The following is a 22,792-nucleotide window of genomic DNA, read 5'->3' as shown; positions in this document are numbered from 1 at the left end:
TTCGATTGTTTCGTTTTCAACTGTACGCTACTAAAGCACTAAAGCCGAAAGAAATGCTGAGAGAAAAGCGGCAAAGCAAGCAAAAACAACCCAACTAGCCCACTGAGCGTTGAGCTTTCGCGTGAGTGACGGGCGCGATGTGTATATGGCTGTGTGTGAGTGCAAGGTGAGAGAAGCGAGAAAAAAAAGCTCGTGCCATATAAAAGTGTGCTGCGCCGAATGCAACGGCTTTATTCGTTCGCGCAAAGTCGCTCCGGTGCGTAGTGCCAGTTGTTTTGGTTTTGGTGCGTATAGTGTTGTGTGTTTAGCGTGGTTTTCTTATGTCTGTCGCGTCGGACTGAACTTTATCTCAGCTGTGTCTTAAGCGCTGTTTTCGAGTCGCCTTACCGTGCACAAAGCAGCACACTGAAACAACAGCTCGTAAAATATTCGGCCTTGCGGTGATTATCGAAATCTCCGCGGACACAAAAAAGGAACTGTGACGGTGCAGAAAGAAATGGAAAGCAAGCAAGCGAATGGAGTGGAGTTTGCGATCGGAGAGCAGTTTGCGACACCCTTTTCGATCGAACAAGCTTGAACAGTTTTGCGTGTTTGTGACCAGTGTTTTTTTTTTTGTGTTTGTTGTTGTCAGTGCCTTGAGACATTATTGACGCCAGAGCTTCGATCATTTCTGTGGGTGCATTAATCGTAACACGATAAAGAACGAACACAACCTCTCCAGCCTCCCCCAGCAGCATCTCGATCGTGTTTAAACGCTCAGAGATGCGGTGGACATTCGAGAAGCTTGTGCCTGTGTCTTGCGAAGCCTAATTTGGACAGCCAACTCATACGCACAACGACACGCAAGCGATGGATTGGTCGCGAAAGAGAAGCAAGAGGGGGGGAGGGAAAGGCTCTCCCCTGTACACCAACCTGCACCAGCAACAGGGCCTGCCAAAGGGGAAGGGATGGGAATATTGTGCAAATATCTCCAAACGCCGTGTATCTCGGTTCGCCCGCCGAGGCCGCAGACAGCTGCGGAGCGAACCAGCAGCTCGGGCCAGCTGTACGGCGGTGGACGAAACGCCGAAACCAGCGCGATATTTTTAAAGCCGTCTCAAACCGGGGAGTGCCATTTACGATCGGGCTGCACCGTCAATTTCGCACCGTCGCCATGGCCCGTTCGCACACTGTTATCCAACCGCGTACCGAGCGTGAGTGTGAGTGTAGCGACACCGAAACCGAACGAAAGCCAACACCGCGGACCTTCGTACTGCACTGCCATTCGAGCCAATTTCCGAACGCGTACGCATCCCTCGCGATACCAACTCCAATCGCACTCGGCTGTTGGTTGATTGGTGATCCTCCTCTGTGTGATCTGTTTTCAAACACAGCCTCCAGGAAAGCTTATCAAATGTGATTCTTATCCTTGCACGGCGTGAAGAACGTACCCCTGGCCAGTTGGTCGGTTTGCCCAAGTGTCGTCATTCATCGTGATGATCTCTCACGCACACCGTGCCGAAATGAGCACGCAGAATTGAATAATAAACAAGCCGCAGAGACCGAGACGCAAGTTATATAATTCAATTACTGCGCTGCCAGCAGCGTGCTTCTCAGTGTCTGCAACAAGATGCCCCGAGAAGATGCCGAGCCTGTTGATGATCTGCAGAGCTTGGAAGCTACCACGGGATCCCGTAGAGGAGTGCGCTCGAGAGACAGAAGGAGACAGGGCCTTTTAGTCACCTCCATTCAGAGATGGGATCGTTTTGCGCTTTGTGTCTATTTCGTTTCACACACTTACACACACAAGCCAGTCAAGACTGGCATTGGTTGCCCCATTTTGACAGCTTCAACGATCGCCAAATGCATCGTCGGCCAGCTAGCCCGATTTGTATTGGCGTGGTTTTAGTGCGCGTGCGTGTCCATCTCTCCCTCTGTGCAATGCAGAAGCCGGTTTTTCCTCCCATTTCGCTATCAAGAGGAGGTGAAAGAACTGGGTCAAACCGAAAGTCGGTCGGAACACAGTACCAAAACCATACCTCGTGGGAGATGGTAATTTGGTCGGCTGTGGCTCACTTCACTGAAAGGAGTTGAGTAAAGTATGAAGATCTTTGCAAGTTACGGCATTGCATGCCTATCTTGACTAACAGAAGTAGTTTAAATGCAAAAGTTGAGCTCCATCCCACCGGTTCTGGGTGATGCCATGAAAGTCGGTGATAGATTCGAGAACGAGATGTTAAAATACTATCCTGTCAGCTCGATACCCCCTCATCATAATTCATCAAACTCACCTACAATTGAGGCAAAATCAAGCTATCGCTACCACAACCCGGTCTTCTTAGTAACCCGGTGCCCTGCTCTTCTCGAACGCGCTAATGTCTGTGGTCGAGCTATGTCCATGTAATGTCCATTAAACCAACCACGCCACCTTGCACAGATCATTTCGTCCGATTGTCCACCTCGAACAAACCCCACCATCACTTCGTTCTAGGCGTGCCTCGGGTTCCGCATAAGCCGTAGAATAAATCAAGCCCTGCTTACGCAAGCATCAACTCAGAAATACTTGACCACATTACGAGCCCGAGCTGCATACACAGGCACACACTCTCGTTGCCATTTCATCAACAATAACCTACACCCCGGTTGCTTCATCCGAGGATCGAGAAGGCTGGTGGGGCGTTACAGGTTGGAGGACTTGGACCGTACCGGTTGTTTAATATTAGCCGCTTACTAAAAGTCATCGCTGGTGACACCTTGATTCCCATTCTTCGACGCATTAGCACGTAGCGTCTCGAAGAGCGTCGTTGGACGTTGTTGGAATTGGGCACCGCTGTCGCCATTACGTCCCTATTGGGTGAAAAGTCACATCAGACATTGTGCTGTTTAAGGTGCACAAGGCGACGATTAGTGGTAATGTCGCACCAGGAAAAAAAACAACAGATCTTCTTAGAAGCGATCACGATCCGGTAATCAAACCAGTACAGTAAGAAAGGAAGGTGCTTATGATCAGCTAGAGTTCCTGCTTCGAAGGACTTACCAGGCCCCCTAATTTCGCACTCCGATGATGTCAGGGTGGTGTGCTCGACCGCGCTGCAAAATGCGCTAATGATAAGGTTCGCGTTTTGCGTGTTTTACAGCACGACGGATCACCGGGATGATCTTGTCGTCATCGGATTACGATCTTCTACCCAGTACAAACACTCATACCTCTTCCCCTGTTTGCCAATGTGCTTTAACAAACGACATTGTTTTCCTTCCCGTTCCGGCCATCCGGCTTTTGCAGTGGGCAGGTGGTTTCAGGCGTCAGAAAGTGTCAGAGATATAAGTGCCGAGTTTACTCGGATCGATAGGCAAGGACAGTTTTGCAGCAATCGAAGCAGTGTGCCGTGTTGACAACGACCGACACGACCGAACCGCCGGACCAAGGACAGCTCCGGCACCACTCGCTCCACGAGACGCATCTAAAGCCAAACGCCTTTTTTGTTTTGGAGCGGTCGGCCCAAACCCGGTCCGGAGTGTCACGATGGCCGTAGGAAGTCTGCTGGTCTGGAGCTTGCTGGTAATTGCCACCGCATCCGCCGCTGGAGTTTACGAACGACGTAAGTATTCGTGCCTTCTTCTTATCCTCCTAAACCTTCGCCTTCGCCGATGTGTGTGCAGATGAATTTAAATTGTTAATTTTGAAGCTCGTCAAGGCCGGTCAAGTGTTCACGGGACCGTGCTACCGCATCGGTTGAACATGGAAGATGACTCAACAAATCCTTCCCAATTTTCAACACTGTCCCATTCGGTTCCCCTCTCCTTCTATCCACCGAACGATCGGTCGGTTGGAGTTGTAGTGAAAAGGCTTTCTTTCTTTCCCATCCTTCTCTTCCCTCTCGTGCGTGCGTTTTTTTTAGTTCAAGGTGATCTACTCCAGCTGCTGCGCATAAACATTCCCATTTTTCCCCCAAACGGGGTGGAGGTGATGATCTTGAAACTCACCCCGTAGTGTCTCCTTTGTGGGGGTTTTGTTTTTTCTCTCCCAAATTTGTCGCTCTTGATGGACGGATAAGACAACGCCAAAAACCTCCATTGTGCGTTTGATGATAACAATGCATACAAACACACCCACACACACACAGACACATTTACTCATAATCCCCCCAGGGGGCGGCGGGTCTTGATTGCGTATGCGTGCCACTATGCGTGCGTCCGCGTTCAAGTAGCGAAAGTAGCCTGACTGCAGTATTTGCCGTGCCCGATGCACACCTTCCGTGCCTGACCCGATGCGGAACCGACCCAAGCAGCGATTAATAGTTCTGCGTGGTTTCGCCTTTAGCCGGGTTTCATTTCCTTGATGCCATGTGCGTGGCCCCGAGCCTCTCTTCCCCTGCCCCCGCTGCAACATTAATTCATTCGTATCAAATTGAGCGTTTTTTGTTGTTGTTGTGTGTGTGTGTGTGTTGTTGGTTTCGTTTGGCCTTACTTCTTGTTGGCTTCTGTATTTTTTCGATTCAATTCAACTGTGCCTTTTTGGTTACACACAGTTCGAGGCCACCGTTTTCTTCGCCGTTCCCCTTTCTCCTGCAGCGACACGGCACGGTGTCATCATATCTGATTATGATCGCCCCAAACACGAGGCGGCCATCTCTCTCTCTCTCTTTCTCTCACTGCCAGTTCCAAGTGCGATCGTTTTTCGATTGGCACCGTACGGGTAGGTGTGCTATTACATCAGGCACGGTCGTACACAAGCGGACACGTGCTGCTACACCTGCCGTTTCATTCACGGTGCTAACGATGGTTAAAATTAGCACTGATTCAACAGCGTCCAACAGAAAATTCCACCACAAACTACAGCCCAAAACTACGAATAATGCACGAGCGGACACGTGGGCCGATGTGCCAAACGCATCGTGATCCGCGGCTGATGAAAATGGTGCCGACGACCTACAAACAAGCTGCGCGCGCACCCAACACTCCCCTCGTATCAACACTAGCGTGGCTTGCCGTTGCCTGCCTTGTGTGTGACAATAGTTTCGTTTCATGTTCGGTATTTTTTTTTTTTTTGTATTTTATTGTGAGCTTCTGGACCCGGTTGTTATCTCACCCGAACGGACTGAACGCAAGCGCGTCTCGCGGACGCTGACGATGATGCCGGTGGGACGACTTGAATGAGAGTAAAAGTGAGAAACCGGAGTGGAGATTCCGGCACCATTGCAACCCCGGACCCATGACCAGACGCGTCGTTGTCGGCTGGGTATGGAGGAGTATGCGCATAATGGGGAGGTTTCTCCCCGGCTCCATCTCCGTACCACCGGTGTGACCTATTTTCATCCCACCAAGTCTGCAAACCCTGTCTGCGCTACTTACACGCGTCTCGGTGAGCAGAGCGTGGTGTAGAGCACGGAGAGAAGGAGCGACACACCGGCACACCGTGGATTCCAGCGAGCCAATTGCGCTCATGGAGAGGGATATAGGTTCGCTTTTGCAGCCCTCACCATCATCACTTTCGCTTTCGCATTTGGCTTCACAGCATCGCAGCTGATCGTGGATCGTGTGTGAAGCCATATTCTTGGTGCTATAGGAGAGGATCTTTATAGTCAATTTTTTATGAAACGGCTAGCTTTCTTCATAAAACAAGTCAAATAAAGCCCGTGGAAAGAAGAGCGAATCAAACAAAATCCTTTACCTTCTATGAAAAAATCGTTTTGACAACAAAACCTTCACCGGACTAAAAACATATCAAGCCAAACATAACAATGGCAAACACATGTCAACAAAACCTTGGCAAAAGTCCGCTTGTCTTTGTGCATTCAAACAAAAAAAAACACACACACATCGTACAAAAACGCAACCACAAATCCACAGCAGCAACGTGCACAACGATGAAGATGGCCACTTTCGGTGTGCCACTTTCCGCTGGTCGCTTTGGGAGGATGATTACGCAATGCTGCGGCCCGATCGTAGCAAACACCGCGGCACCGGTAAACCCGTTTCAAGTTCACGAAAGCGTCTTTTCGCCTTCATTTATTTATTGTCATGCCTATGCTGTGTGTGGTGCGAACCGTCAGGTGGCTTTTTTTTTGAATGTTTGCTTTATCAACTCCACAGTCGAGGGTCTTTTTCCTGTGTGTGTGAGTGTTTGTGTGTGTGTGTGTGAACTTGAACCGTGTGGCGCTCCGACAGAGCTGAGAAGGAAGGGGTTGAGTCCCTTTTTCGGCAAAACATTTGGCCGGCCAAAGCTTCTTAGTTCACCCCTCCTTTCCCTCCATTGAAGTCCATTGAATGATGACCTAAGATTGGGGGGAGGGAGAAGGGATAGGGTTAATTATTTTATTCACCGTTCAATGTCGAACGGCGCGGGAGATCCGTACGGCGCGCTGCTTTGCATGAATGAATGCCGTCAGTTGGACGGAGTCATCTCTCTCTCTCTCTCTCTTTCCCTCGCGGTCGCTAGGGCGCCACAGCTAATGATAAACTTTATGATGAAATGGGCAGCGCGAGCGCCCTCGATGCTGACACCGCGAGCCGACACCGATTACCTCAAAACCGGCCAAGGGGAAAGGCCGCGCGCAGCGCACAAGAATTTGGCCCCGTTCGGGCGTACCCCGCCCCGGCCAGGAAGTGTGGCGAGAAGCAGTGGGAGCGATGACGGGGCGATCACCGAGGGTCTTTTGAAAGGTTTCCTTGCCCGCACACGGTCGCTGTGAATCAGCGGCGCCGCGCCAGACCCACCCCGGGAATGGCTCGCGCGCGCTGCAAGGTAAGGCGCGTTTCGGGTGACGAAAGCGCGCTTTAACCTACTCTCTCACACCGTTGCCGGGCGCGGCGCGGGAGAAGTGGCGACTTTTGCAAGTCACCTCGGCGCTGGCCATCGGCAGCCAAAGGGTGCAACGAGCGCGCGCGTGTGTGTGTGGTTGTGTTAAGCCGGGATGCTTTCGTTGCGGCCTTTCGGTTGCAAGCGAAACGGCGAAAAATAATGCTGATGATGCTGGACGGGCGCGCACCACATTTGTTTGTCCATTCGGCACAAAACACTTGTACGGATGTCGAGTGGTACCGAGTGGTGGGCAAGCGGTGGGCGAAAGAGAAAGGGAAACCGGGAGGAGGGGGGAAGCGGTTGAGAAGCAAAGAATGCGCCACCGTGCAAGCGAAAACAAACCGTGAAACGCCGTTTTAGCACTGGACCATTGTTTTGAAAGCTGTCCACCTCCCGAAATGAACGACCCTGACTCATTTCGAAAGGTGCACCGCACGGGGTCCAACGCCAGCAACGGATCTTACCAGCTTTGCACAAGCACAGTCGGTTAAGATTCCGCTGCGAGATGAACAGTGGCGGGAAATTTGGAGTGCACGTGTCATTTTTAATAACACTTCTGCACCTGAGTGGTGCAGTTTTGTAGTTGAAGCATCGAATGTATATTTTTGTTTAATGAAATGCGTCTATTCTATGCTCTGCAATTGTAACATGTTCCAATTCTAGCACCTTTTCGATGGCTTTTGTTTTATTACCTTAAATTAACCTACATACAGTGTTAGCCTTCCTAGCTCGGACACTCAATGAATGCTAATGCATTAAACGAGATTTTTGCAGACTTTGCGGCCTTCTAGACCTTTTTATTAAACCATACATTACTCATCTTCCCATTTCATGGAGGATGTTTTCTGGCTATACTAGTGCAAAAAATCTGACTAATATCACAAGAACTCACGAAAAACGAAACACAATCGTTTTATTTATTTTTGATACTGATGGTCTTCGGCTTAGGCTGTTTAATACGCACACGAAGAACCAGTCCAGCCTATTGTTATTAATGACTTTACACTTTGGTTGACATTAACGCTTGGTTTTCTAAACCGTATAACATATCAAGCTTATATTTGGGCCATGGTCCTGTTCAAACTATTCTCATTCAGCTGTCAGAAATGTATTCAACTGTCCAGAAAGCAATCAAAGCCAACAGATGAGCAGAAATATCTAAAGGTTTCCCACATTAAGCGGTCACCGCTGGATATCCGTGTCTGTAGTTGAGTGTTTGATTTTAATTTGATCTCCCATACAACTTGAGTATGCTTTGATCGTAGCAGGAATTACGAAAGCAATTGGATCGATGAGAAAAGAGTTTCAAGTACAGTTAAATCTCTCTAACACGAATCATCAATTGACCAAAAGCCTTGAAAGCTATTTATCTTTGGGATGCTAAACTAACGTGAAGATATGAAGTTACCAAGTGTGCTATGATGACTATGACTATGACCTTAGGTTTTAAACTTTTGATCGTGAAATGTGACCAGACATTCAAATATTCTGCCCAAAGAATGTAGGAAGCAAAATTCTTCTTGAACATACTGCATCTTAGAGACACTTCACTGTACTTCTATTTCTAGACACTTTTCAATCATTGGAAGCACTCCTCTTACTCAAATCCAAATAAGCGCCTTTCATTCTTTGTACAAAACCATATCATAGCCTACTCCAACCCGCATAATCATTAGCGCAAGCAGCTCGCGTAATATACCTCCCAGGAAACTCTTGTCTTGTTTCCACGCACCCTTAAGATCATTGTTTGACACACCAACTAAATAAAAAATAACAAAACTCACCCCGACCCAAAGCCACATATCCTCAGGAAACGGCACACCAGGGCCACCAGGAGCCCCAGTTTCCACGGGCCGGCGTTGGGAAGAGCCCCTCCCGCACATCTGGCATTCTTACACGCAGAACCATTCTACCCCAACATCCCCCCCCCCACCTCCCCCGCAGGGCAGGTGAACTCCACCTCGAGCGCACAATCAAGCCTCGCACTACCTCGGATTGGCGCATTTGGATGGATTGTGGGGCTCTGGGGATGTCGAAATCGGAGCGTTGTGTCTTTTTAATTGCAACCGTACGCGCGCGCGCGCGCGCTCCAATGCGTACTGTTGCACTGTTCTGGTGCGCTCTCGTTCAAGAATGGTGTCTTTCTTCGGTGCGTGCGACCCGTGCGTGGCCATGTGACCATCCGATCCGTTCGCCTTGCTCTGCAAATCGTCTCGTGGCTTGCAACGTGGACGGTCGTGGCGCAATCGGTTGAGCGTGGCAGCGCACGGGTTTTAGCCAATCGTCGCGCCAATGTCTCTTCTTTCTCGTAGGGCGGCCGCCATCGCTTCAAGGGTGCCCGAAATGTGCAGAAAGTGTGTGCAGGTGAGCGGCGGTGGGGGGAGGGGGTGTTCAAGCAAGGCCAAACACGCACAGAGAGGTAAAGCCACACACTGCCCCGTGGTGATAGCTGCGTGTAGTAATCGTACGCAACCGAGATCGAACTCGAACGGGCGAACGCGAGAATCGCAAAGAGAAGCTGTAGAACGCACCAGATCAAAATTGTTCATCTTCTATCGGAAAACACTGCGGTGTGTGCCTCACAGGCTGTGCCCCATTAGAGAGGACATTTGGCCATTTAAGGGCGATCCTCTCTCTCTCTCTCTCTCTCACGCGCTCCCCCTACCCAAGCGCACTACCACGGAAACAGGTTTCCCGCATTAGCACCTTTCGCAGCCGGACATACATTTTCGAACACTTCTCGTCCGCCAAGGGTCCTTCAGGCGTGCCGTGCCGTGCGTACGCAGCGCAAATCTTAACACTTTCCGCAACAACGCGATGGACAGCGCAAAATACGTCTCCCCTTGGTCGCTTTGCATAATCCGTGCAAGCGCCCTAATTTACCCACCATTCGTCCGCCCGGCCCAGCTGAATGCCGAGAACGGGCTTAATTATCCTACTTTCCTACCGCACAATTAGCTCGAAACAGGTTTTGTTTTTGCGACGTCGTCTAGATCTTTCTCTGCCCTCGGCTCTGTGCTGTACCGTGTGCGGGCGCGGTGGTTTAAGCCAAGAACCAAGGGCCCGAGCGCCCCAAACCAATTACGGTGTCCAAACTTTTACTTCCTGGACTGGATTTGCGGACTGCGCTACTGCGCCAAAGTCACAGGCACAGGTATGCAGTGAGTCGAACAAAGCCGACAACTGGAACCGGGCCAAGGATCAGGAGTTGAAGGGGGGGGGGGGAGAAGAAAAAAAACAAGCGGTCCCGTTCAAGGTCGCCAGATGAGATGGTGGTCGAATTTCTTAATTTCTTAGTGCCACAAGATCGCCGGATCGAAGGTGTCGAAAAGCGCAATCAAGCGTGAGGTGTTGAAGATCGCCTCAACTACAGGCGCGAGGAAAGTTGCAATCCCAACCGACGGTGTCCCGCTGGGGCAATCGGTTTTATTTGTTCACTTTTTGGAGGTCATTTGCCGGTTCAAGCTGGTGCTCACGGTGCGTAAGTGCGTTAAAAATGGCACCTTGCATCGCGATCGTTATCGTTTCCAGCGCCGATGTAGTGCGCGAGCGGTGGGTGTGTTGCAACACGAAAATGGCAATCCTAGGCAAACGACGAGCACTGTAGCGTTGCTCACAGTGGGAGCGCACGAGGACATACTTACGCGCACTCTTTCCTTCACCGGCGTGCACTATGCAGCTCTGGAGCATTTGCCATTTTTGATCTTATTTGCCTTTCCCTAAATGTTGCCCATCATCTTCACCGATGATCGTTTTGTAAATCGTTCATTTACGATCGTCTGTTTGCACCACCAGCCTTGGCAAATATTAAACTCATCTAAAGTGACCGCGGCAGTTTACCACACACAACTCCATACCGTATGGCGCTTTACGAACGGAAGCGCAACACACGTTACAACGCGTTGCAACAGTGGACAATGAAATCCTTCGACGGATCGGATGTTTCTTCCACCGGATGCATGACCTGAAAACGGACGGTTGGTTTTTTTATTGCTTTTACGCTCCAAAAGCGATGCACACCGTTTACCACCGCGAGCAAAGACAGTTGATCCATTCGATTTGCTTTACAAACGATGTTGATACACTGGCGTCAGACTATCTGAAATTGGTTTAGTATGTCTTTTTTGTCGATATGTTTGTCGATTTGTCGAGTCTTGCATAACTGCCCCTAAATTTATGCAACCTTTCAAACAAACTTTCGTTTTCTAATGTTGTTGTTGTTGTCAAAACTCAATAAGCATGTAGAAATACGTCACACAAAGCATAAACAATCCAATAAACCACTTCACTTTCTCTCTCTCTCTCTCTCGCTTTCTTGCCATCTTACTCACAGCCTCATACATTCTGCCCTGCCGACGAGCCGATCCCGAGATTAACAAATGTATCCGGAATTCGCTCAACTTCGTCAAGCCGTACGTTGCCCGCGGGCTGCCCGAGCTGAAGACGCCGCCACTGGAGCCGCTGCGCATTGAGGAGCTGGCGATGGAAAACAATGCCGGCGCGGTGCGGATAAAGGCCCTCTTCACGGACATCGTTGCGCAGGGCGCTGGCAACTACACCATCAAGGAGGTGCGCAGCGATCTCAAGAAGCTGCGCATTGACATGAGCATCGCGATCCCGCGGGTGGAGACGCGCGGCAAGTACGAGGTGATCGGTAACGTGCTGCTGCTGCCGGTGCGATCGAACGGCGAGTTCTGGACGGAGTTTTGTAAGTAGAGGAGAAGAGAGTGAAAAATTGTCCACCAGTGCCAGCTATTGACTTCCCCCATTTCCACGGGCTTTTCGTTGCAGCGGACATCACCGCCATCGCCAAGATCTACGGTAAGGCGGTCGAACGGGACGGTGAGTCGTTTATGGGCATCGAGAAGATCAACGTCGACTTTACGATGAAGAACGCCCGGTTCAAGGTGAAGGACCACGTCAACACGCAGAACGTGCTGGGTAAGTGCCTTTCACTTCGCGCCCGCCCGCCCATCCATTTGTTGCGGTTCAGTTTGTTTTTTTTTTTGTTTTGCTAACACGGTAACGCTCTTTGCAGGCGAAGCGATCAACCAGTTCCTCAACCAGAACGCGAACGAGCTGATCCAGGAGATGAGACCGGCGGCCTCCCAGAGCATCGGCAAGCTGTTCCGAAAGTTCTTGAACGATGCCTTCACCAACCTGCCGACGCGGTTGTGGCTGCTGGATGACTAGGGCCGCGTTACCCTAACGCGTTACTGTTCTCCCATCGTAGCAATTAGCAATTCGTTCTTAAAGCATAGGTGATACACAGTAGTAGTTTTAAGGATCGCGCAATGTGCTGTGCCAACTGCAAACACGCGGAAACACGAAACACCTTTTCGTGTCGTTTATTTTCGAAACAAAAACAAAACAAAATCCCTTTTTAGTAAAGGTAGGACGACGATAGGCAATTGAGCAAAACAAAAAAAGGGAGAGAATAACATACAAATTGTAAGCATCCAACGACAAAAGAAAAAAAAAATTATTCCATTCGATCTTTATTTGATCCCACACGAAACCAACGCCCAACGTAGTTTAAGTGTTTGAAGCGACAAACGATGGCGTACAAAATGTTCTAACGTTTGCGAGGAGCGACACTGAAATTTCGCATACACATTTAGATCATGTTTTTTTTTTATGAAACATAAACAACAACAAACATACATTGACCAAGCATACACGCAAGCAACACAAAAAACGGACGCGATCATTTTCCTAGCTGTAAGGTGTACATATTTCGTCGTGATGAAAGCAAAGCGTAGATGGCGGAAGCGATTTTCAAAACACAGACCACAATTTAAATAAAGTGAAATTAAAACAAATGTGAAGCAAACTGAAGTTACCACTTTCTTCGTCAATGGTCCATTTGGGGTTAGATTGGTACAGCTAGAAAGACATGTAAGTTCGATTTTAAAATCTAAAAAAGGATCAGGAGATCATTGCCAGAAGCCTTCCGACTTCTTGAGACACATTCTGATGTTCTAAATGAATAACTAATGTCTTCTTAACCTTCCGCATCGCAACGCGTCGCCCATCGTACGGTCAAATGTGGAACATCTCTCTATTTACCCTACATTAAACAGCGTACAATACAGTGTCACACTGCCCGGTAATCAGTACGTAGCGATCCGTGGCGTCGAATGCGTAATTGGCTGCGTCGATCTGCTCCACTTCGGCTTGGGCTCCGTACCACACGCGCTAAGGAGGACTAATTTTTCGCTCAAATTTATTGTTTCCGCCGCAATGGCTTATCAGAGACGCAGCGCCAGGCGACGACCACAACGACTTCTGGCGCCTTCGATCCACCGGTCCTGACTAGGGCGCCCGTGAGCCGTAAACCTACACCCGTCTTACGAGCCTTCCCCCAAAACCTCAATCGAAGCCCGCCAGGACCCGTGGTCTATTTTTGAGCGTTCGATTGTGGAACGAGAGTGAAAAATTGCTGCAGCGACTTCCTATCTCACCACCAAAGCCAGCCAACCAGCACCGACAGGCGGACAATCGTCGCCGACAGGGCCGTTTATTTTTAGCCTCTCCGAAGTGCACATTCGTGTGTGCATTACTGAGTGTGTTCGTGTGTGTGAGTGGCTGCATCTTCCCAGCTATCGAAGCTCCGGTTCAACGTAACGAGCGGTTGAAGGCGGTCAGCCCAACCCGATCCAGTTTGGGCCGGTTCGGGGCTGGTCGACGTACCCTCGCCCTGGCCAGATGTGGCGGCGTGTGGATCGGAACCCACGGCCCTACTGCCGGCTGGCCACGGCGGCAAAACAATCTAAGAAGGAAGAGTCACGCGCGTGCCTACGATCGAACCCGACCGCCCTCGAACGGCCCCGATTGTTCTGGAGCGTGTGTGTGTGTGTGTGGTTCTGAAGGGCTGGGCCGGTGCAAAGGGTTTCGCTTATCGCGGTTTCGATGAGAGCGGGGGGAAAACATTGCCAACGATCGGGCAGCAATGCTGGCTGACGTTGGAATAATAATTATGTGACGGCAGTGTTATGTTTGCGCTGTCGCCCGAGTACCATACCAAAGCCATTTGATGCTGCTTTTCTCACTGGGATTAAGCAGTGGAACACAAACAAGCTTTCATTGTCCTTCGTAACAATCAACTCATTCCATTGCACGATTCATTACCCCCACGACATGTTTTTCATTTTAATTCCTTTGCGCTATCTGGAGCTTCTAATTTAGCAAAACATAATAAAAGAAGCTCCGAACGTTTCAATGCCATTCAATCAAAACGTGCAGTAGCGCACGCAACCAAAAACAACATTACATTACAGTGTAGTGCCGAAGGTCACCACTCCCGATTAGTCTCGACATTTATTTCAACCCGAAAATTGCCCCCGCGCCGAGCTAACTGCGCACTCCGGCGAGCAAACCCGAGCGATCACCAGTCGTACACTAATTTTGCGCAATAATTTCGCGATCACTGACCGGCAACTACCGCACAACTGCACATCGGCTCCGATTCCTACCCGCCGATTTCCCCTGTACAGGCGATAATGTTAATTGCCGCAATCGGCGTAGTGCGAGCAATTTATTAACAGTCAAATTGCTGCTAGCCCAGTACGAGCACTGGGCTGAGGTTCTCCCAAAAGAGGCCCACTTGACAGCGCTGCCCGAAGGCTTTAGCGCTGATAACGAATGCTGGAAGACGCACACAATCGCACCGGAGAGGTTTCGCTGGCCGTTCTGGGTCCTCTTTTCCGGGTGGTCATCGATCATCATCGATTCATTCATGCGTTTCGGGTGCGTCGCGTACTAAAAGCGTGAGAAAATGACTGAGACTAGCAGTTGGGGACCGTTTATTGGAATGATTTACTGCTCAGTGGTTTTTGATAAGCAATTCGATACATTATGAATAACAAAAGGTTAGGGATCTGATAGGGAAAGAAAACACAAAAGTAATTCTTCGTCTTGAAGCGTAGGACAGCCCAAACAAAACCCCCAGTCTATCCCAATAGTTTTTCAATTGCTCTATAGTAAACGCATCGCAACAGAGCCCAATCCAAAATCAACTTCAAATTAATCATTAAAAAAACACCAACATAAATCGGCTGGCGCGTCTTGGTGATGCATGCCCATCCGCTCACTATCAGTAATCAGTTGCTCTAAAAATAAAGAACCCAACCGAGCAGCCGTAAAGACATCAGCACATCGAAGAAGAAACAAACAAAAAACTGTCCCATAAGAGGGCGACATGTTATGTCGCTGGACCCAAGTACTATCAGCGAGCTGGGCGCTACAATCAAACGTGCTTCACGTGGAATGACAAAATAAAACGAAAGAAAGGAAACCTTTGCAACCTTTTGGCCTTGCGTAAGTTTGCTGTGTCAAATTCACAGGAAGCAAACGGCCCAAGCGGTTCTGCGTACGTAACGCTTGAGGATAGGGGCTGTTGCAAAAAGGGAGTCTAAAACTCTTGCACGAACACAGGCAGCACTATTCGATTACCGTGCTGATTGCGTTTGGTGCAAAGCTGCCCCTGCTTTTTTACGGTAATTTGTGAAAGATTTGACAAGAGAATGACAACCTTTTCAGCATTGTTGCATCATCTTTCGGTTCCGGTTGTTGCTAGTCGCTAGAGATTGGGCGTCGAGTTGGAAGAACGACGGTGTACACGGGGAACGCCAAAAATGTCCTGTCCGTTTTTTATTGTCTGCCATTATTCACATACTGCAGGTCTAAATCTATGAATACTTCTATGCACAGCCTCTTATCAACACGCTCGCCAGATGCTGTCACGATACGAACCACTCGGTACGAGCCCGCGCCTGCCAGGCTATCGATCGATTTAAACGTCCGTGAATCATAGGAATCGTGTACGTGTAGAGATCCCGAAGCAAAGACGCGTGGCTCCATTAGGGTCTCGGTGCTTATCAGTCGTACCTAAACATACACGGGAATAGGCCTTGTTATATTTAGCTAATCCCGTGCTGTCTCTCTCACCTTTACCCTTCTCGGCCTTCTTTACTCTTTCTGAAAACAAAATCTCATGCGAGATTCAACACGTTTGATCTCCCGTGTGTTGCCTATTTGTGTAATTAGTGTTGGGTAAGGAATGAATAATTGCTATGCTAATAATACCTATCGTATCGCTTTCAGCTGATATGTTGCTGGGGAGATGATAGAGAGAAAATGAGGAGCTACCCGAAAGCTACCCGAACAAGCAGCTCAATGCCGAACGTTGGCTTACTACAACGGAACACCGTCAACTCAGTCAGCCACGGTAACACACCGCTAGAATGATCATTATGTTACAAAATCTCATTTTTTTGGTTATTGATAAATGATGATCATGACAAAAAAGGTATCTTTCATACATTCCGCGAGCGCATTTGCAGGGAAATTAATTTCCTACGAATATTTCTTGTAATATTTTAGCAACTAATGACTATTTTATTGAACCCGTCCAGTCCCCGTACATTCCCACTGTGCACAGAGCCGCTTGATAACGCGTACCTCTCGCACACGGCTGCAATTTCGTACCGTCGGCCACCGTACACAACCATTCGCCGACACTCGAGCTGATACGCGGCAGGGCAGCATCTTCCCTGTGAGCTGCCAGCATCGAGCGCGATCAGTCCCTTCGCAGCCAACGACCGAACATCCTCCCGGGCCGCTCAGTCGCAGTGCTCTCGATCGCGCGCGGACGCACACACACACACACGCTCTCTCTCTCCTACCTCGCTGTCTGTCTGTCTGATCATCTCCCATTGGAAACAGTGTTTGGCGTGTATCCTTTCATTTTATATCCGTTGCCCCATTTTATATCGTGGCCGTGTCCTTAAAGTGACTGCCAATCACGACCAAACAAGTGTTCCTTGTGTAACGAAGAAGTGTGGCTCAGTGTAATCAAAGCATTTGCAAGCAAACGCCCATAAGCAAAGCAGAGCAAGTGGCTCCATCGATCCACCGTCATTGTACCGGAACAACTACGGGTGCGATTATTGTGCGCTCGGGAACATCACCAACACCCGATTCCGAGCTCGGCGCAGTTTCGGTTCAGTGCCAGCCAGTGCCACCACACCCAGCCATCACAGTGTCCGTGCCCGTGTGTCAGTGTTTGTGCCTCGCCAATTCTTTGTCCGACAGTCCGTGGCGATTCTGCCGTGTTTGCGAAGAAAGTTGCAGCCCGTATCGACGTCGGCTCCGCTGATTGGACACGAGAGAGCACCAAGAAGTTATCAATATCGATAGGGCAGCAGCCTCGGCGGGTGGCAGCGCAAGGTGTATACCGTATACTGCCGGCCGAGGTGCAGTGCACAAATCCGACACGATGCTAAACCCCGTGCTAGGTGCCGTGTCAGCATTCTGACCCATCCGACGATAGAACATCGACCGGTTTCGCTGTGCGGCTGTGTTTGTGTCCTTGGTGGCCTCATTTTATTTCATCCCGTCCCGCGTAGCGGTGGTGGTAGTGGTGGTGGCGGTGGTGGTGTATTACACTGAGAGCGTGATTGTCTGACGGGGGTAAATAGGACGCTTGATTCCGCGCAGTGAGGCTTAGTGCACAGTGCTATCCTGGAGGCGGAAGGACAGAGCACAAAAGAGAGAAAGAGAGCCGTGTAGTATACAGGCATTTTGAGGCAGTGTGTGAGCGTCGCTGAAGACTGTAAGAGTAATAAACGGCTTTGCAGATACAACCGACTGATCGGTCAGCTGGACCAGCGCGTACATACTTCTTAGTACATCGAAACCCATACATACACACATAAACATCGCGCGATGGCGCTAGACTTCACCCGACGACAGTGGCTGACGCTGATGATTATGGGGCTGGCCGATTTTTGCAACGCAATCTGCGTCAGCTTACAGGCACCATTCTTCCCTAACGAGGTACGTAGGCGAACAAAAAAAAAACACACACACGGAAGTGGTCTTAGTACACGGTCCCGATTGTGTCCTATTTGTCGAAACAGCTGCAGTAAACACTGTGTAGTGTAAATACAGGACAGTAAATATAAATACAGACAGCAAGAAGAATGCACGCTGTGCGTGTGAGCATTACCTCGCTCAGCATTTGACGTCAGTGGTTTTGTAGCGGTGTACTAAGATACGTGCGTTTGTACTAAAACTGCGTATGTACTGATGAAGAAAATGAAAAAAGCTACCTTTTTCACTGTTTGTCATGCTTTCTTGATGCCAGCTAGCGACCGAACACAGCCGATGCAATCAAGAATCGGAATCGTGGTGGTACAAAAATTGATAAAACAAACGTTCGGGCATGATTCATCGTGCATGGTTTGTCTGTTTGGTTTGAAATCAAAAGCGCTACAGCAAACCAAACACCCTATGACGATGGTCCAGCTTCTCTGGCGTGCAAACAAAAACGGCTCACCAAAGGTGTTGAAGGGTGGCGCCGAGGTTGGCTCACATTTCACGAGCGCTCGAATGTCACGGCGACGCCGTTATCTAACTGTGCTGTGATGCACTACACAGGCGCACTGTTTATTGATTACCTTCCATCTTGCCAGTTCGAGAAAATATATCATTTCCTGATCACACACACACACTCTTACGCCCGCACGCGTACTGCATGCCATTTAGCCGTTCTTCTTCCCTTCCCACCTTCCTTTTGCAGGCGGAATCGAAAGGCGCGACCGCGACCGAGTACGGGCTCGTGTTCGGCATCTTCGAGCTGGTGGTGTTCATCATCTCGCCCCTCTACGGCCAGTACATCAACCGGATCGGGCCGAAAGTATTATTCAACAGCGGCATCTTTACTACCGGCACCTCGGCCATCCTGTTCGGGCTGCTGGATCGCGTGCCCGGCCACGTGCCCTTCATCACGCTCGCGTTCGTGATACGCATTGTGGAGGCGCTCGGCAATGCCGCCTTCCTGACCGCTTCCTTCGCGATCATTGCGAAAGAGTTCCCGAACAATGTGGCCACCACGTTCGCGTCGCTCGAGACGTGCTTTGGGCTGGGACTGATCGTGGGCCCGATGGTGGGCGGCGCGCTGTACACGGTCGGTGGGTACTACCTGCCGTTCGTCGTGCTCGGATCGGCCCTGTTTGTGACCGCCATTCTGACGCTGTGCATCCTGCCCAAGCACCCGAACGAGCAGCAACCGAACCGGGAAAAGTCGGCCTCACTGCTGGCGGTGCTGAAGATCCCGGGTGTGGTGGTGTGTGCGCTGGCCATCAGTGCGACCAGTGCGTCGATCGGGTTTCTCAGCGCTACCATGGAGCCACACTTGCGGCAATTTGATCTCAGCCCGATCTTGCTCGGTAAGACAGTGGGGTTGGGACAATGGTGCGCCTGAAACTATGCAGCACGCATAGCAACAGCTCACCGTTAACGGACGAGCTGGGCTATTAACACACTATCGCTCTCGTTTGCAGGTGTTGTGTTCGTTATTAACGGAGGAGTGTACGCGCTGACGGCACCGATCTGGGGCTGGGGTGTAGACAAGTTCCTCAATCCGAAGGTTGTCTCCACGGTGGGCTGCTTCCTGGTTGTCGGAGGGTTCTGCATGGTTGGGCCCGCATCATTCATCCCACTAGAAACGTACGCAGTCCACTGTCTGTGCGCTATACCAAAGACGCATGAGATTAAACGCATACTGCTTGCCTCTTCTTGCAGGAACCTTACATACGTCATCATTGGACTGGTGCTACACGGACTAGGGATTGCTGCGGTGCTTGTTTCCAGCTTCACGGATGCACTTAACATCTCCATGTACGTTATTAACCTTCCGAAAGAGCCCATCTTTTGCACGCTTCTTAACGGTTCCCCTTGTACTTCGCCACAGTAAAAAAGGACTGCCGGATAGCATTGAAACGTACGGCATGATTTCGGGACTGTGGACGTCAACGTTTGCGTTCGGCGCATTCGTCGGACCGTCCGTCAGTGGGCTGCTGTTCGATGCGATCGGATTCCGCGCGTCGACCGTCTTTATCATCGGGCTGCAGCTGGTGGTCGGCATCATTACAATACTGTTCCTCTGCTTCGAACGTTCGCCTGCGCCGTACAAGGAGATCTCATCGGTGGAGTCGCTGATCAAGCCAGCCACCAGCTCGCAGGACGCTGACTCGCACAACGAGAGTGGCGCGAGCCGTACCAGCAGCCTTGACATCACCTACCGGGGGTAAGTTGCGCAGTGACGTCTGGGAGTATATGAAACAAAACGAAGCCTAATCATCTTCCTGTACCCGCCCCGCATTTCCAACCTCAACAGCAACAAGTCGGGATTCTCTGGCAGCCAGAGCTCGCTCATCGGGTCTTGGCGCCCATCGGTAAACAATCTGCTAATCAGCAACAGCTATCAAAGCAAACAAGGACACTGGGCACGCTCCGTCACCGAGTAAGTGTTCGCCGTTGGCGGGTCAACAAAACAATGCCCACCCGACCGCCCGCCCATGGGGTCACGGGGAAGGCCTGTAAATTAGTAACCCCTTTTTGATTTGGGCCCTTTCATGCTCTTTTTTTCTTTCGGCAGGCTAGAGACGAACAGTGGCACACAGTACGGGACGCACTACGGAAGCTTCGACGCACGGCCCGGTTATCATGATACAATGGCCTAAATAGCACCGTGTGTGCATCGCTGCGACCTATGTACTGTGTTACCAGTGCCAGGCGTTGACAGGCTCCAGAATGCCGTCAACCCGACGCTAGTGACCTTGCGGATCGGTATTTTTTGCTTTCTGCTAATGCTGCGCTGTGTAAGTCCCGCTCATCCAGCGCACTCTATACCTGCCACAAGACAACCAGCTTAACTAGTTGTAACTACCTCCCCGGTGTGTCTGAGCGCAATGGACACATCGCTTTCGTCGTCACTTACGCTACACACACGACGGCAGATACACACCTACACGCTATACTCTCTTCTGTCCAGTGGTTTAACGAAGCATAAGAATACCCTGGAGCACGACTGTAGCGCCACGGTCGCTTCTTTCCCATATTCCAACTACAATACTCAGTGAGGATATTAGATCGTCTTGTTTTTAATACGTTATATGCACCACCATCCATCCCAGATACTCAATCGATAGCTCATCGAAAGACTTCCCCCTCAGGCTTAGGCAGATGATGGAACCAATATCGCGAGACGATCTTTTGGCAGGATTCAACAGTTTCCAAGTTTCACGATAATACTAAAACAAAATATTGGCATCATCTGCACACGCTCGGACGATATTCGTCCGTGCGAACTATAACTTTTAACGCCATCCCTTACCACCCATGTGTCCGATGTCTCTCGGAATCCAGCTCACTTTCAGCCCCTGGAAGGTTGCCGGTGCCATGCCGGCCGACAGCCCTGACCTGTGCGTCATTCGCACCCCGACCATTCGCTGCGGCCGAAAAGGTTGACCCGCCTACCTGCACTGGGACAATGAGCCAGCTTGCCTGCGAGATCTCGGCGCAAGAAGCGAGTCGGAAATAATCCAGCATTATGTGTGATGTTGATAAGTTTTGTGCGGTGTGAGAATGAGAGTATGTTAGATAAGGCATGTGAGCAAACACACAAGTAGAAAGGAAATAAAATATTGTATTTATAATCAACAGACCACGCTGCGTGTACGGTGGGTAGAGAAGGAAAAATGGGAGGATTTGGAGGGTTTGTGTACGAGTGGGTGTGCTGATCGGTGTACCAATGTAGAGGTGTGCGTTCCGGAAAGTTCGCTGTCCGCAGCGCAGCGCAGGAACAAAACCGACGTACGATCGTCACCGCGCGAACTGGATCTTCTTCCCTTTCCGGCGTTGGCTCGACACAAATATGCGTTGTAGTAATGATTGTCCGATGACGACGTATCGTACGGATGGTGATGCTTACCCAATGGTACATTGTCAACCGGCAGCAAACAATCTTATCGAAGGCACTACACAGCTCTGCAATTCAAACTGTGCCTCCTTGAACCATCTCGGTCGAACGATTCATTCATCTGTTCGAACTGTTTGATTTTATAATTAACTACTACGTAATAAATGGATCGCAACGAGCACGTAGAGTTGAACACCGTCTTACGAATGTTTAATTGTAAAAGCTATATATTTTGGATGTTTTTAAATATTCATTTTATATTTTAACGGATTTTCAATGATTTTACAGCGCCATCTATATGTCAATATAAGTTTACCACTAACTATAGATAAGCAATATTGTAGAATACACTAAATTAAGATATACAGGCATACCCCGAGTTATGACCCCCTCGAGTTACGACGATTCGCACATTCGACGATTTTGATTTTGACAATTAAATGTAGTAATTGAGAAGAAATTGATGTATATATTTTTTAAATTGCAGCACATCAAACAGTCAAAGCAATGTAACAATACATTCGGAACGATCTATTTTCAACAGCATCGTTGTGAAACATTGTGTTTTGATAAAATCTACGGCATCGCAACGGTTATTTTAAATCTCATCTTAAAGCGCCACCTATACGTCAGTATTGGTAGCATTTAAGGAATGTTCTTTTTATCCCTAGCGTACAGTATGTGACAAAATGTGATAGACACTTCATTCTACCAAAATAAATGAACATCTTACCATTTGCATTAAATTAAGGCATTTTAACAACAAGTTATGTTGCACTTAAAGTATTTAAAATATAATAAGAAAATTTCAAAATAAAAACACAGCTTTTTTTGTTGCTATAACATACACAACGATCGCCGTACAGTCCGTAACTGTTTGGTTAATCATCTCGAAATGCATTTTTATCATCCTGGTTATCTTTTAACCCCATCTCAAGCGCTGCACGGAGAGTGCACCGGCAAAAAAGCGACCGATCGTTTTTTGAAAGCGCAAGTGAAGACCATCCACCGGTCAACCAGACTTGCCAAACTGCCTTCCCACTCCGTTTCGCACCGCACAACACCCGTTGGGCCCGGGGTGTCGCATTGCCTTTTCCGCGTTCACGCAAACATGCAACCGAGCGGGCACACGTGCTATGAAGCTGCGCGCATAGCCCGTCTGCGCTCCACCGTTCGTTGGTTTGCGTTGGATTCGCGCACGCAGCTGAGCAGCAAGCGGGCAGGCTTCGGACCCGGCACGGTTT

The 22,792-nt window shown here is 49.6% G+C and overlaps 2 protein-coding genes across 2 annotated transcripts; both read left to right on the top strand.

The window, feature by feature from the left end:
• The first annotated feature begins 172 nt into the window (after window positions 1–172).
• Window positions 173–12,472, top strand: LOC121588939 (protein takeout-like). Its single transcript, XM_041907407.1, has 5 exons — window positions 173–284; window positions 3,263–3,578; window positions 11,115–11,489; window positions 11,573–11,722; window positions 11,820–12,472. Exons 2-5 carry the CDS (start codon window positions 3,503–3,505, stop codon window positions 11,972–11,974), a joined length of 756 nt encoding a protein of 251 aa, XP_041763341.1. The 5' UTR covers window positions 173–284; window positions 3,263–3,502; the 3' UTR covers window positions 11,975–12,472.
• A 3,772-nt stretch (window positions 12,473–16,244) lies between these two features.
• Window positions 16,245–21,293, top strand: LOC121588975 (MFS-type transporter SLC18B1-like). The gene is made up of 7 exons (XM_041907473.1): window positions 16,245–17,620; window positions 18,366–19,014; window positions 19,129–19,294; window positions 19,370–19,465; window positions 19,539–19,874; window positions 19,965–20,090; window positions 20,226–21,293. The coding sequence occupies exons 1-7, from the start codon at window positions 17,510–17,512 to the stop codon at window positions 20,308–20,310; spliced, it is 1,569 nt and encodes a 522-aa protein (XP_041763407.1). The 5' UTR covers window positions 16,245–17,509; the 3' UTR covers window positions 20,311–21,293.
• Window positions 21,294–22,792: the final 1,499 nt, after the last annotated feature.

This window comes from Anopheles merus, chromosome 2R, assembly GCF_017562075.2.
Source record: "Anopheles merus strain MAF chromosome 2R, AmerM5.1, whole genome shotgun sequence".
NCBI classification, from domain to species: Eukaryota; Metazoa; Arthropoda; class Insecta; order Diptera; family Culicidae; genus Anopheles; species Anopheles merus.
This window is presented reverse-complemented; position numbering and strand designations above follow the sequence as displayed.

Bases quoted from the DNA above. Each gene is read 5' to 3' on its own strand.
- LOC121588939 (XM_041907407.1), top strand. From the start codon at position 3,503: ATGGCCGTAGGAAGTCTGCTGGTCTGGAGCTTGCTGGTAATTGCCACC. The intron at 3,579-11,114 runs GTAAGTATTCGT...TCTTACTCACAG, and splicing joins CGCTGGAGTTTACGAACGAC to CCTCATACATTCTGCCCTGC. The intron at 11,490-11,572 runs GTAAGTAGAGGA...TTTTCGTTGCAG, and splicing joins CGAGTTCTGGACGGAGTTTT to CGGACATCACCGCCATCGCC.
- LOC121588975 (XM_041907473.1), top strand. From the start codon at position 17,510: ATGGCGCTAGACTTCACCCGACGACAGTGGCTGACGCTGATGATTATG. The intron at 19,015-19,128 runs GTAAGACAGTGG...TCTCGTTTGCAG, and splicing joins TCTCAGCCCGATCTTGCTCG to GTGTTGTGTTCGTTATTAAC. The intron at 19,295-19,369 runs GTACGCAGTCCA...CTCTTCTTGCAG, and splicing joins TCATTCATCCCACTAGAAAC to GAACCTTACATACGTCATCA.